This window comes from Abramis brama, assembly GCF_963993115.1.
Source record: "Abramis brama genome assembly, chromosome: 6".
In the NCBI taxonomy this organism is placed as follows: domain Eukaryota; kingdom Metazoa; phylum Chordata; class Actinopteri; order Cypriniformes; family Leuciscidae; genus Abramis; species Abramis brama.
The window spans coordinates 12,202,193-12,214,874 of record NC_139968.1 but is presented as its reverse complement, the minus strand read 5'-3'; the positions used below and the strand labels follow the sequence as shown (position 1 = coordinate 12,214,874).

General features: G+C 36.9%; 1 protein-coding gene across 1 annotated transcript in view; it reads left to right on the top strand.

Moving 5' to 3' along the window:
- Window positions 1–259: 259 nt before the first annotated feature.
- The window catches only part of grip2b (glutamate receptor interacting protein 2b), a gene marked incomplete at its 5' end in the record, with an annotated part of 126,390 nt that continues 113,967 nt past the window's right edge, over window positions 260–12,682 (top strand). The window contains one exon of the mRNA XM_084116299.1: window positions 260–395. Within this exon, the coding sequence (XP_083972425.1) occupies window positions 260–395 (136 nt within the window). The remainder of the gene's footprint in view (window positions 396–12,682) is intronic.

Sequence of the window (12,682 nt, the reverse complement as noted above, 5' to 3'; positions counted from 1 at the left end):
ACTCACTGCTAGTTGTGCTGTGGAAGCAGTGGGATAAAGCTTCACAGTGAGAGAGAGGCAAACTGGGATATATTTCTGTTTATTTCCCCCTCTGCTCCCGTTTCTTGGCTTGTTGCAAATCAAATGAAAAAGGCGTAAATTTAGCATCCTAACAGCCAAAGCGTCTCCTCAACGTGCTCGTTCAGAAGACTCTCCGTGTCTAATGTGACACGTTGGGGTGGAATCGTGGGACATTTGGTCACGCAAAGCTAAGGGAAGGATGGATAGAGTGAACCGGGTTTTAAACATCGTAAGACAGATGTCTCCCAGGAAAAGGGAAAGAGGGTCTCACTGGGAGGCGGAGAGCCCGGAGACCTGCGAGGAGAGTCTGTGCTCTCTCAGCCTTTGCATCAGCGGTAAGACCACCCCTGGCAAACTTTCTCTCTCGCTCTCTGTCTCTCTCTCCGTCTCCCCCTCCTCCCACTCTAATCCTTTTTTCATTACTGCTTTGTGGGTTTGATATTAACTTTGACCTGTGGTGTTCCGCCACAAACACTGAGGAGAGAAAACGCTCTCTCTCTTTTTCGTCAGTCTGGCTTCAGTTAGTATCATCATGTTTCCTCTGAGGGGAAGAGGGATTGAATTAATGGTGAAACTCTTGAACTTAATGTGGACGACAGGGTTTCTCGTTCCTAATGCTGTTCCTGGCGAATTGATTTTCTATTAGGGTTTTAAATATTTGATGAAATTGATGTTTCCGTGAGGTGCAATCGCAATTCTCGACTTTATTTATCATCTCAACTCGTTGTCGTTTATTCTCCGGCTTTTGATTTGGTAGGGTCTTCAGAGATCAGTGAAGCATCAACTATATTAATTGAGTATAGATCATAACTCTTCACTGAGTTATGACTAGCATGAGAAATGTCTGTTTTAACAAGAGAACTGAACGCTGCATTATTATCTCCAGGAAGTTTGAAGACACTTAAGTTTGTGTGATTTGGTTTGTGTCCAAATCGATTGGAAGAGGTGAATCTGTCCTTCGACATATTTTTATCTGGAGGGTTAAAACTCTTTAGTTCTTTAGAAGTTTTTAGAATTTGGTTGAAGAAATTTCCAAAAATGGTCGGTTTGTAGGAGTTTCTTTCTTCTGTGAAATACAAAAGAAGATATTTAGAAAAATAGAAAAATGAAAAATAAAAATCTGCAGGGTCCAATCAATGTTGTTTTGGACAAAAACAGATAAAAAAATAAATAAATTCCACAAAATACTATCTTTTTAATACAGATTTGAAAACGTATTAGTAAATGAGTGAATGATATAATTTTCATTTTTTGGGTGAACAATCCCTTTAAGTTGGACTGCCGAAGGTTTGCAAATAAAATGCAAGGGGAAATATAATTAATAGTAATAGTTGATATTAATTAACTGCATGTTCTTAATATAGGGTTAGGATTAGGATTTGGTTTAGGGTTAGTTGCATGTAATTATGCATAATTTATAGTTATTACTATAGTAACTACATGTAACAAGGGACTGTAAAAAAAAACAAAATTTGGTGCGATAAACATTTTAATGTTAATGAACGGCTGTTTAGATCAACACAAACATTTCTTTTCTTTTAAGAAAGGTGTTGCGGAAATGATTTGCACTTTTGCTAACAACTGACAAAAGTTTACATAGTTGGATATATAAGAGCTAACATGCTTTTCTCCTTCATTTGACCATCATTTGATGAATAACTGCTGCCATTATCAATAAAGAAATATAAATAAAATGATCTGTTAAATGAAATTCCATTTACATAGCACCAGATTTGTGCTGAGATTTGTGTATGGTGCAAAGAAAGAAATTGTTTGCACATCTTTTTGTTTGTTTTTTATCTTTTGTGTATTCAAAGCCAATCCCAAGAATTACAAATGTTCCAGATGATGCAATCTCTCTTGTGTTTCTCTGGATAGATGCGCAACATGAGATATGTTACATCTCGAGCTGTTTTTAAATATTTCATCTTCTATTCACTCCAGGATGATTATATTGCTTTACATGTGATATATTATTTAAAACCTGGCGGCATATACTCTCTGATGTATTCGCGAGAGGCCCTCTGTCTTTAATGAGCCATCTCACGTTTACACACAGGGGAGGCTGTCTTGCACCCTGCGACACTCTGTAATTATCAGCAAAACTGTATTATTAGGTATCCCTATTAGATGGTTGTTGAATGCGACAGTGTGTCAGAGACACAATGTCCACAAATAGCATTGAATTATTCCGATGGGAGTTGTGCATCAAACTGGAACGCATTTCAATGTCTTGTTCACAGATTTCCAGTCAGGCCCGCTTTGATTCAATGGCTATTACATTGTTGCCGTTCTGCACTACAGTTTTAAAGGTTGCTGTGAGTGTTTTAAAAGCTTCCAATGTGCCAGTCACAGCCGATCAGCTCAGACTATGTTAAAATAGATTGTATTACAGCAAAGTAAGGTCTAAATATGGCAGCTGAAGTGACTCGATTTCTTGTAACTTGGATGAAGTCAGTGTGGCAAGAAAGAAAGAGCGATCGGCTCCAGCTCAGTTGCTGGGTGCTAAATATACCCCATATCTTTGAACACACACCGAGTGCACCTGGGAACTGTTCCCTAACCTTACAAAATCTGTAAGAGGTAGAGATACTGGTAACTCACAAAGAAAGCCTCAATTCTGCTTCCAAGCTTTTTGGCTTTACATAATTGAAAAAATAAAAAAAAATAAAAAAAAATATATGTTTAATCCTTAAACCCCGCCTTAAAACGTAATTGACCAATCATACCTTAGCAACTGTTGCTTTTCACCATTTAATGAACATTTTGAATTCGTTTTGAATTGATGTAGCAAACAGGATGCAAAATTGGAATTTGAATTTAAACAGCAGAAAATGAAAAATCGCTTATGAATTTAAAAACTGCTGTTTTTTATGAAGTGTGAATTATCCATCAGCACACAACTTATGCAATCCTAGAAAGATCTGGTAAAAGTACACTGTAAAAAAAAAAAGTTTTTGCCTTAAATTAAGTACAGTAAACTTGTGAATGGTCCCAGGTTCAAATCCCGGACGAGCCCCCAATTGTTTCGCTCCCCGTTTCAAAGCTAGTCTAGGGAATGTAGGGGAAACGTAACAGGATGAAAGGAAAGGCCACATGGAGCTCCTTGTTTCCAGCCCCAGGACTAAGAAACGCTGCCAACCACCAAATTTCAACTTAAATGACATTAATATGACTTAAAATCAGCGAATAAGTGAATCTTGAAAGTTGTATAACTTATAAAAACAGTTGAAAATTGCTTAACTTATTTAATGCGTTAAAGCAATGTAGACATATGTTGTCATAACTTATTGATCATATAATTTTATTTACAGTATAGTAAGAGTAGTATACTATGCAGTTCTGAATCCAGCAATACATTACATGAGAGTTTATGGCGCTCCACAATGTTTACATCGCCTCATTTTGAATGCATAGACTATCTCGTCTCTTTAAATTTAAATCTAGATTTATTGACATTAATTGGTCCATGAAAACCTCTGTGGACAGAAATAGTGTGGGGGACGAATTTAAGTTTTATTAAAAGTTTCCCCCAAATCTTCCACGCCCATTGAAACCTCACAAAGATCTCTAAGTTCTTGTGCATATTGTTGTACATTCATTCAGGTCTCTGCAGTGTTGATTGTTACTGAAAATGTCACAGTGCCATAATGAATGTGTTAGCAATGGTTCTGTTATCTTACAGTAATTTTATCAGTCGTAATGAGGCTTTTCTCTTTTCAGTTGTCTTTGAGGAGCTTTCACCTTTATTCTAATCTGCAGTCTCCACATTTTTTAATCTTATTACTGTGTAATTTAATTATTCCTATAATGAAAATGGCAGATAAAAATGCTTTGCAATGTCACGCTTCATTCTAGTCATCTTGGAATCCAGTATTTTATATAGGCCTACAGTATGTATGGAAAACAATTCAACAACATATTATAAGATTATTTCAAAATATTTCCAATGTGTTCTAAAGACAAACCATGTGTTTTCTTGCACTGCGCAGGATTTGTGTTATTTTTTGTTCAAAGTCTCAGCTGTACATTTTAGTTCTTCAGGTCAATGATCCTGTGAATTCAGGCAGCAAAGAAAACAATATGAGACCAGAATCTCTTGGGATGCCAGAGGCCGATATGACACGAATCCAGTGTTGCCTTTGACCTGTGATGTTTTCGAGTGTGTGTGTCTGTGTGGTCTCGTTCCTTGGTAATGCATATAATGCACCTCACACTGTATCCTGAATATTTCATGAGCACTTCACATCGAGAAACGACAACATTCCTTCTGTTGCCTGCTTTTCGGATATGTCATCGGATCCATCTCACAGAAAATCCACATTCTGGAAAAAAATAAATAAAAATGATGCATGAATTCTGATGCATCATGGGAATGGCGAAGGCGTCTGAAAGATTTGTGGGAAGAAATCAGAACAAATTTGATTTCAAAGCAAATATAGAATGATGAATGCTAGCTGCAATTTGGAGCTGCAGGAAATAAGTGATCCTGTTTTATATAGCTGTGCTGTATTATAATATTATATTATATTTGATCTATCTCACAGGTAAGGAGCCTTTGATCAGGTTTAAGATGAGGCAAGAAGTTTCTTTATTGCTCTTTCATACCTCAGGAGACTTTGACTTCTCGGTTATTGAAATATCACTTTAACTCAGAACTTTCAGCAAAAATTCCTGTCTAGGAGAAGTTAAAACAGGACATGAATATACAAAATGTTTTTAATCTCTGGTGTTTAATTGTAGACTTTGGAGGGTGAGTACAGTTTGAGACATTTTTGAGATCTCTTGTTGAGAAGCCACAGGAATTTGTGTCCAAAATGGAGCAAAAAAAAAAAAAAAAAAAGGTAGATAAATATGAAAAGAATGTGTCATCTCTTACCAACCGTGAATACAGCTTCATTTGCAAGTACTTGACTTAATTCAATCCTAACCAGTCATATCCAGCTTGTGTCGAGTGAAATTAGGTCAGAGTACATGTTTTTTTTTCCACTGTTCTTTTCTCTCTAGCTTTGATTCACTCATTTGAACAATTATTTTGTATACCCGTGGCCTTGAGTTCCTCGTTTTATGGAGTGAACGCATCAGCTGGTAGATTAAATCCGTGGAAGTGCGATAATGGCATATTCATCTTATTTGATTGAGTTACTTTTGAATATTCATAGCTTGCAGAATTATTCTTTTCCCTGCACTTTTCAAGTTGCTTGTCCATGGAATTATGAAACTTAGAAACCAGTGGACATTTTGTCTTTTTAGATGTTAGTTTTTAAGTCATCTACAGTATATGCCTCTATTGGAAAATTAAAGTAATTGATTATTTATATTAAAAATATATATTTGTCAGAGTCATAACCTTATTGTGGGCAGCGTTCTGACACACAGCGCTGCAGCGCCTCAGACAACCCGAGTTCGAATCCAAACTCGTATATCTATATGATAAAAAAAACAAAAAACATAAAAGGCCAAAAATGTAACTTAACATAAATATAAATAAACAAAATATTAAGCCACATATACATTATTTCTAGTTGATAGACACTCGTCTGTGTTTGCGTGTTCTAGACAGTCTGTGCTTTAGTGATAGGGATTTTATCGACTCTTTCTGCAAGGTACATATTTACACCAACAGGTGGCGCCAAGCAACTGTCTTTATTAGTGAATCATTCTCTCAACCAATTTGTTCAAAAACAGATTCGTTCAGGAGTTAAAGAGGTGACTGCATTTATACTGTAAGTGATTCATTGACTCATTCACTCAACTGATTCATTCAAAACACTGATTCATTCAGAAATTAAACAAGTAACTGTGGTTGCGTTGGAAATTGCATACTTCACTACTATAAAGTAGACAAAAAACGAAGTCAGAAAAGATGTATGTCTGAATTCACAGCACTTATAAAAGACAAAAAGTACCTAGATGACTTACTTCTTCAGGTGAGATTCTGGAGTGTGCATACAGTGGACACTTTATATCCCATGAGGCCACAGGAGAGGATTTATAAATGGCAGTGAAGTGACAAAACTGATGCTAGTTGGTCACATCACTTGTTTATGACAACATGGAGATTTGTAGTACATCTGAATTACATTCATACTACACACATTCATACTGTATAGAACAAACCTTTTTTTAGCACTCGCAAAGTCAAGTCGAGTCACCTTCATTTATATAGTGCTTTTAACAATACAGATTGTTTCAAAGCAGCTTTACAGTGATAACAGGAAATTAATGCAACAAAGATTGCATTGGCTATACAGCAGCTTTAGAAGAGAGTCATTGTCCAGCTTAAGTAAGTTCAGTGATGGCTCCCGGTGTCAATGCAGGCAGGTCAATAATATTGTTGAATATTGAGTGTCCCTAACTAAGCAAGCCAAAAGCCAAAGGCAAGTAAGAGTAGTATACTAGTATGTGGTTCTGAATTCAGCAACTGATTTATTCATGAATTACACAAGTGACTACGTTAATGAGTGATTAAAGGGGTGGTTATAATGCCCTTTTCACAAGATGTAAAATGTGTCTTTGATATCCCCAGAGTCTGTATGTGAAGTTTTAGCTCAAAATACCCCACAGATATTTTTATATAGCATGTTAAAGTTGTCACTTTTTGAGGGTGAGCGTTTTGACTGTTCCTTTAAATGCAAATGAGCTGCTGCTCCTGGCACAGAGGGCGGAGCTTCAACGGCTTGTGTCAATGATGGAAAGACTCGAGAAGAAGTGACAACATGTAGAATGCAACAGGAAATTTCTGAATGGTTAGTTGATGAATTTATGTAGCTTATGTGTAGTTATTTTCTAGTCACTGATTAGCATATTCTGTCTTGATAATCTATAAATCGTGTTCAGGGGGTGGGGTTTATGTAAATTAGGGTTGGTGATGTCACTAACCCGTGAGGAATGTTGTAGTCCTTAAAAAGCAATTTCTTTAAAAGCAAATATCTTCCTTTGCTTTGAACTTTGAGCGTTGTAACTTTGCAGATGTTGTTTATGCTCAAACAGCAACATTACACACTAACTAAAGTTAGAAAAGTGAAATCATAATCAACCACCCCTTTAATTGAACCATCCACTCAACCGATTTGTTCAAATCACTGTTTCATTCAGGAATTATACAAGTGACTGCATTTACGAGTGATTTATTGAAACTCTACCAATTAATTCAAAACATTGATTTATTAAGGAATGAAACATACAGTATGTGGCTGTCTTTATGATTGATTTATTGAATATTTAGACCTACTGTACTCTACAAGTTGTCAACATTAAAACGCTTTTGTTCATTAGTTGGCTAATTTTTGACAGAATTAAGCGATAAAAACGAGCTTTTTGACAACCTTTTTAACTAATCTGAAAATCTGCACAGTTGCTACTTTTTAAAGTGTGCTGGAGGGACACGGTGGCTTGGTTCCTCCACTCACAGCTTGTTCCCTGAGCGATAAGTGTGAGCTGTGGGAAGCGCGAGATGACATACTGCTGACAGGATTACAGGATCCTGCTAGTAAAAGAAGCCTCCTGTCATCTCTTCTTTCATTCCTGTATGAAATGGCACAAAGCTGCAAGGACTTGATGAAAAGGCAGCTTGAGAAGCTTGGAAATCGAATGTCCTTTTTCATTTGGCATGTTGCGTAGAAGTTATATTTACTCACTTTTGATATTTTTTTTTTGTTGGTTTTGAGACCTTGAAAAGAATGATTTCAATGTGCATTTGGCAACTATGTGATCTTATTTGTCTCATGCACTCCAATACAAAAAGATCATCACTTTAAATCTTGAGTTCACCGCCTTTATATCCAGAGATAAAACTTCTGAAGCGATATTAAAAGTTGTCATATCTGAAATGAACTCTCTTCGTGTCTCATGGCTCATTTCCAGCAGACTTGAGTGTTGTGACTTTAATATCAGAGTACCTTTTTTTTTTTTTTTTCTCTCTTTTTGAATTTAATGTCATTTTGATTCTTTCTATAGTGCATTTTCATAGTGTCATAAACAGTGGCTTGAAAATGCTTCATTTTGAATCACAAGTTGGTTTTGACTGATTCAACTTTTATGTTCTAAGAATTGATTATTAAAAAAAAATCAAATTATTATTATTATATGAAGATTGTTTTAAAATTTTGAAAGTTCTTAGTATGCGTTCATAATTTATTTTTTGCAACTGCAATGTATTTATGTGTCAATTTTTTAATTAGTCTCTTTTTCATTCTTGAAATTTAAACAATCTTAAACTACTTGAATATTTATTGTGTGTTAAGTTTGGTTTTGGGCAAGTTTATGCCATGCTTATTGATTTGAATTTTGACTAAGAAGCTTAACCGTATATGTTAATGGCTTTTTGGTATCATTCCATGTAAGAGAAGAGCTGTTGATAAGCTTGACTAATGCAGATTTATTCTGTTCTCATCTGAACCTCGAAAACTCCTTCAAGTGATTATTGACCTTTCTGAGGTTTCTTTCACAAGTTTCCATATTTTTTCCACAATTTGATGACCTTTATACGTCCGTTTCTTTGTTTAAGGTAACTTCCATTTCCTAATAATTGTACATTAGCACTAAAAGTGACTCTACTAACTTTACTACATTTCTCAGTTTCTCTTCGTTCCCCCCAACTTTTCCGATAAAAAGCTACTTTTTAAAAAAATGTATGGTTTAGAGAAACCAAATGACCAAATGTCACATTGTTGATAGTGTTTGAAAGTCTGATTTATTCTAGTGAATCGTCCTAAATGGCTTTCTCCTATGAGAACTTTACTTTTAGCTTGAGTATAGTTTAACTGACACCTTTATCTCTACCTACATGAATGAATTTTCTCTCAATTTGATATTAGCAGTTACACAATACACCCGTCAGCCTCTAAAATGCACCTAAGAAGATGAAGCTGCAACTTGAGCGTCTAGTTGTCGACTTCATAGTGATTCAAGACTCAAAGTGTTGTTTTTATAAAATACGTTCTGACACTTGCAAAGCTTCAAAGTATTCATCTCCATAGCTTTGTTGCACAATTTTTTTTTTTATCCAACAGTTTCTCATAATAATTCCTGCCATAAATATTGTAGCATATTGGCACTCTGTTGGACGGGCAGACGTTTGACTTCATTCCCCATTCTTTCTTTTATCATTTTCTTCTCGATCTTTTGTATTCTCTTCTGTCTTCCTAGCAAAAGGATCACTTTCAAAGTGCCTGTACAAAACACTGGGATCTTCCCCGAGGCTCCAGGTCTGTTTGTCTTTCTGTAGTATGAAGTACAGAATCCCACAAGTCTCTTTTGTCGTGGCGGCAGGGAGCAAGTAGCCTGAAGCTCGGATCAAAGAGTTGCGATTCACCCACCGTGAGAGCAATCCAGATCTTGCACATGACTGATCTCCACTCTGATGTTCAACCTTTGACAAGGGAATTCAATAAACCAGCTGACAGCACGAACAAACAGTCTGAATGGGCAGTGACGTTACTGACCAGCGACGGTTGTCGAGGTCTTGCTTTTCCGTAGGTTTCCTCACATCCAAAGTTGTTAATGAGCATATCAATAATTCTCGATTTCCAAAATGTGTTGGATAGAAGCAACAGATCGGTGTCTAACTGCTGTTTCACGCAGTTGCGTCAGAGAATGAGGTCTTTAGCTCAGGGATAAGTTGAGATGCGAATATGAAGGAATGAGAGGAGAACCTGAATGTGAATTAAGTGAAGAGAACAATGAAGTTTCCTGAATGATGCACTTTATTTGCACACACATGCAGTATAAATCTACAGGACTGTATAGGGAACATAGAACAAAATACAAATTTGACAACAAATTGAATGGAAAAGTTACACAATTTCTGAATTCAGTTCACATTTCAATGTATTTTTATTTGCTTGAATTAAATTATTATTATTTTTTAAACAACTGGTCAATTTTGAGATTTGGTATTTCATAACGTGTTATTTCAGACTAGTGAAAAGGAAACAACCAAAATACACTTTTTTAAGTGTTTATTTTATTTTTGCACTATTTCCATTTTTAAATGCCATTTTCTCAAAATGTTTTTTTTTTTTTTCATATACCAAACTTTTCCATTTTATTTCTACACTCACCTAAAGGATTATTAGGAACACCTGTTCAATTTCTCATTATTGCAATTATCTAATCAACCATTCACGTGGCAGTTGCTTCAATGCATTTAGGGGTGTGGTCCTGGTCAAGGCAATCTCCTGAACTCCAAACTGAATGTCAGAATGGGAAAGAAATGTGATTTAAGCAATTTTGAGTTGTGGTTGTTGGTGCCAGACGGGCCGGTCTGAGTATTTCACAATCTGCTCAGTTACTGGGATTTTCACGCACAACCATTTCTAGGGTTTACAAAGAATGGTGTGAAAAGGGAAAAACATCCAGTCCTGTGGGCGAAAATGCCTTGTTGATGCTAGAGGTCAGAGGAGAATGGGCCGACTGATTCAAGCTGATAGAAGAGCAACTTTGACTGAAATAACCACTCGTTACAACCGAGGTATGCAGCAAAGCATTTGTGAAGCCACAACACGCACAACCTTGAGGCGGATGGGCTACAACAGCAGAAGACCCCACCGGGTACCACTCATCTCCACTACAAATAGGAAAAAGAGGCTACAATTTGCACGAGCTCACCAAAATTGGACAGCTGAAGACTGGAAAAATGTTGCCTGGTCTGATGAGTCTCGATTTCTGTTGAGACATTCAGATGGTAGAGTCAGAATTTGGCGTAAACAGAATGAGAACATGGATCCATCATGCCTTGTTACCACTGTGCAGGCTGGTGGTGGTGGTGTAATGGTGTGGGGGATGTTTTCTTGGCACACTTTAGGCCCCTTAGTGCCAATTGGGCATCGTTTAAATGCCACGGCCTACCTGAGCATTGTTTCTGACCATGTCCATCCCTTTATGACCACCATGTACCCATCCTCTGATGGCTACTTCCAGCAGGATAATGCACCATGTCACAAAGCTCGAATCATTTCAAATTGGTTTCTTGAACATGACAATGAGTTCACTGTACTAAAATGGCCCCCACAGTCACCAGATCTCAACCCAATAGAGCATCTTTGGGATGTGGTGGAACGGGAGCTTCGTGCCCTGGATGTGCATCCCACAAATCTCCATCAACTGCAAGATGCTATCCTATCAATATGGGCCAACATTTCTAAAGAATGCTTTCAGCACCTTGTTGAATCAATGCCACGTAGAATTAAGGCAGTTCTGAAGGCAAAAGGGGGTCAAATACAGTATTAGTATGGTGTTCCTAATAATCCTTTAGGTGAGTATCTATCTACTGTATATTCTGAAAGTTTGTACTGAGGAATTTGTCTATATATAATTTGCTTGATTTATTTATTTTTTCTTAAAAAGATTGTGATTTTTATTTCTCTGGCTGTTGACAGTATTTTCTAGGGAAGCTTGTTTCCGCCTTGGACCGTCAGTCAGGTTTTAGAGCACAACATAGTACTGAAGCAGCACTTTTAAAAGTTTATAATGATATTTTATTAAGTGTTGATTCAGGAGCTTCGGCAATCTTGGTATTATTAGATCTTAGCGCAGCATTTGAGACCATAGATAATAGTATCTAGGATTCTCGTCTGGAGCACTCTGCTGGTCTTCGAGGAGTTGCCCTTCAGTGGATTAAGTCCTATTTATCTAACAGAAGTTTTGCAGTTAATCTGGGCAAATCTTTATCAACTCCAGCTCCACTAACTTTTGGGGTTCCACAAGGGTTAATCCATGCTCCTGTTTTGGGATGTATGGAGTTTCTTTTCATTGCTATGCTGACGATACGCAGATTTATCTGCCACTGCAACATAATAACAAGAGTGCCCTAACTCCTCTTTTAGCTTGTCTAAATGACATAAAAAGCTGGATGTCCTTACATTTTTTAAAACTTAATGACAATAAAACAGAGGTCATTATATTTGGGCCACCTGATAATTATGTGCCTCCTGATCTCAATTTTGGTCCCGTATAATAAAGCGGTTGTGAGGAATCTGGGTGTTTTAGTTGACAAAGCTTTTAAATCTGATAAGCAAATAAACGCTGTTGTCCTGCTTTTTTAATCGGAGACTTCTGGTTAAAGTAAAGCTTTCCATTGATGATTTTGAGAAAGTCATTCATGCCTTCATTCTTCATGGCTTGACTATTGTAACTCTCTTTATATAGGAGTTGGCCACACAGCACTGCGGTTGCAGGCCGTCCAGAATGCGGCCGCTAGACCTTTGACAAGTTCTTGCAAATATGAGCATATTACACCAATTTTTATCTTCACTTAAGTGGTTGCCGGTGCGTTTCAGAATCGAATATAAACTTTTATTATTTGCTATTAAATGGCCTGGCGCCACCAACATTGCTGGCCTACTAAAATGGCACACATCTGCCAGATCTCTTATGTCCTCTGATCAATTGCTCTTGACTATTCCCAGATCCAGACTGAAACTAGGGCTTTTTCTGTCGCTGCACCTAAACTGTGGAACATATTACCATTGCATATCAGAATGGCTCCAACAATATCCATTTTTAAAACTTGGTTAAAATCTCATTTGCTCTTCCGGGCTTTTAATCTTGATTAGGTGCTGAGGCATGTTTTACTTTTCATTTGTGTCTATTTATTTGTATGTATGTTATTGTTGTAGTA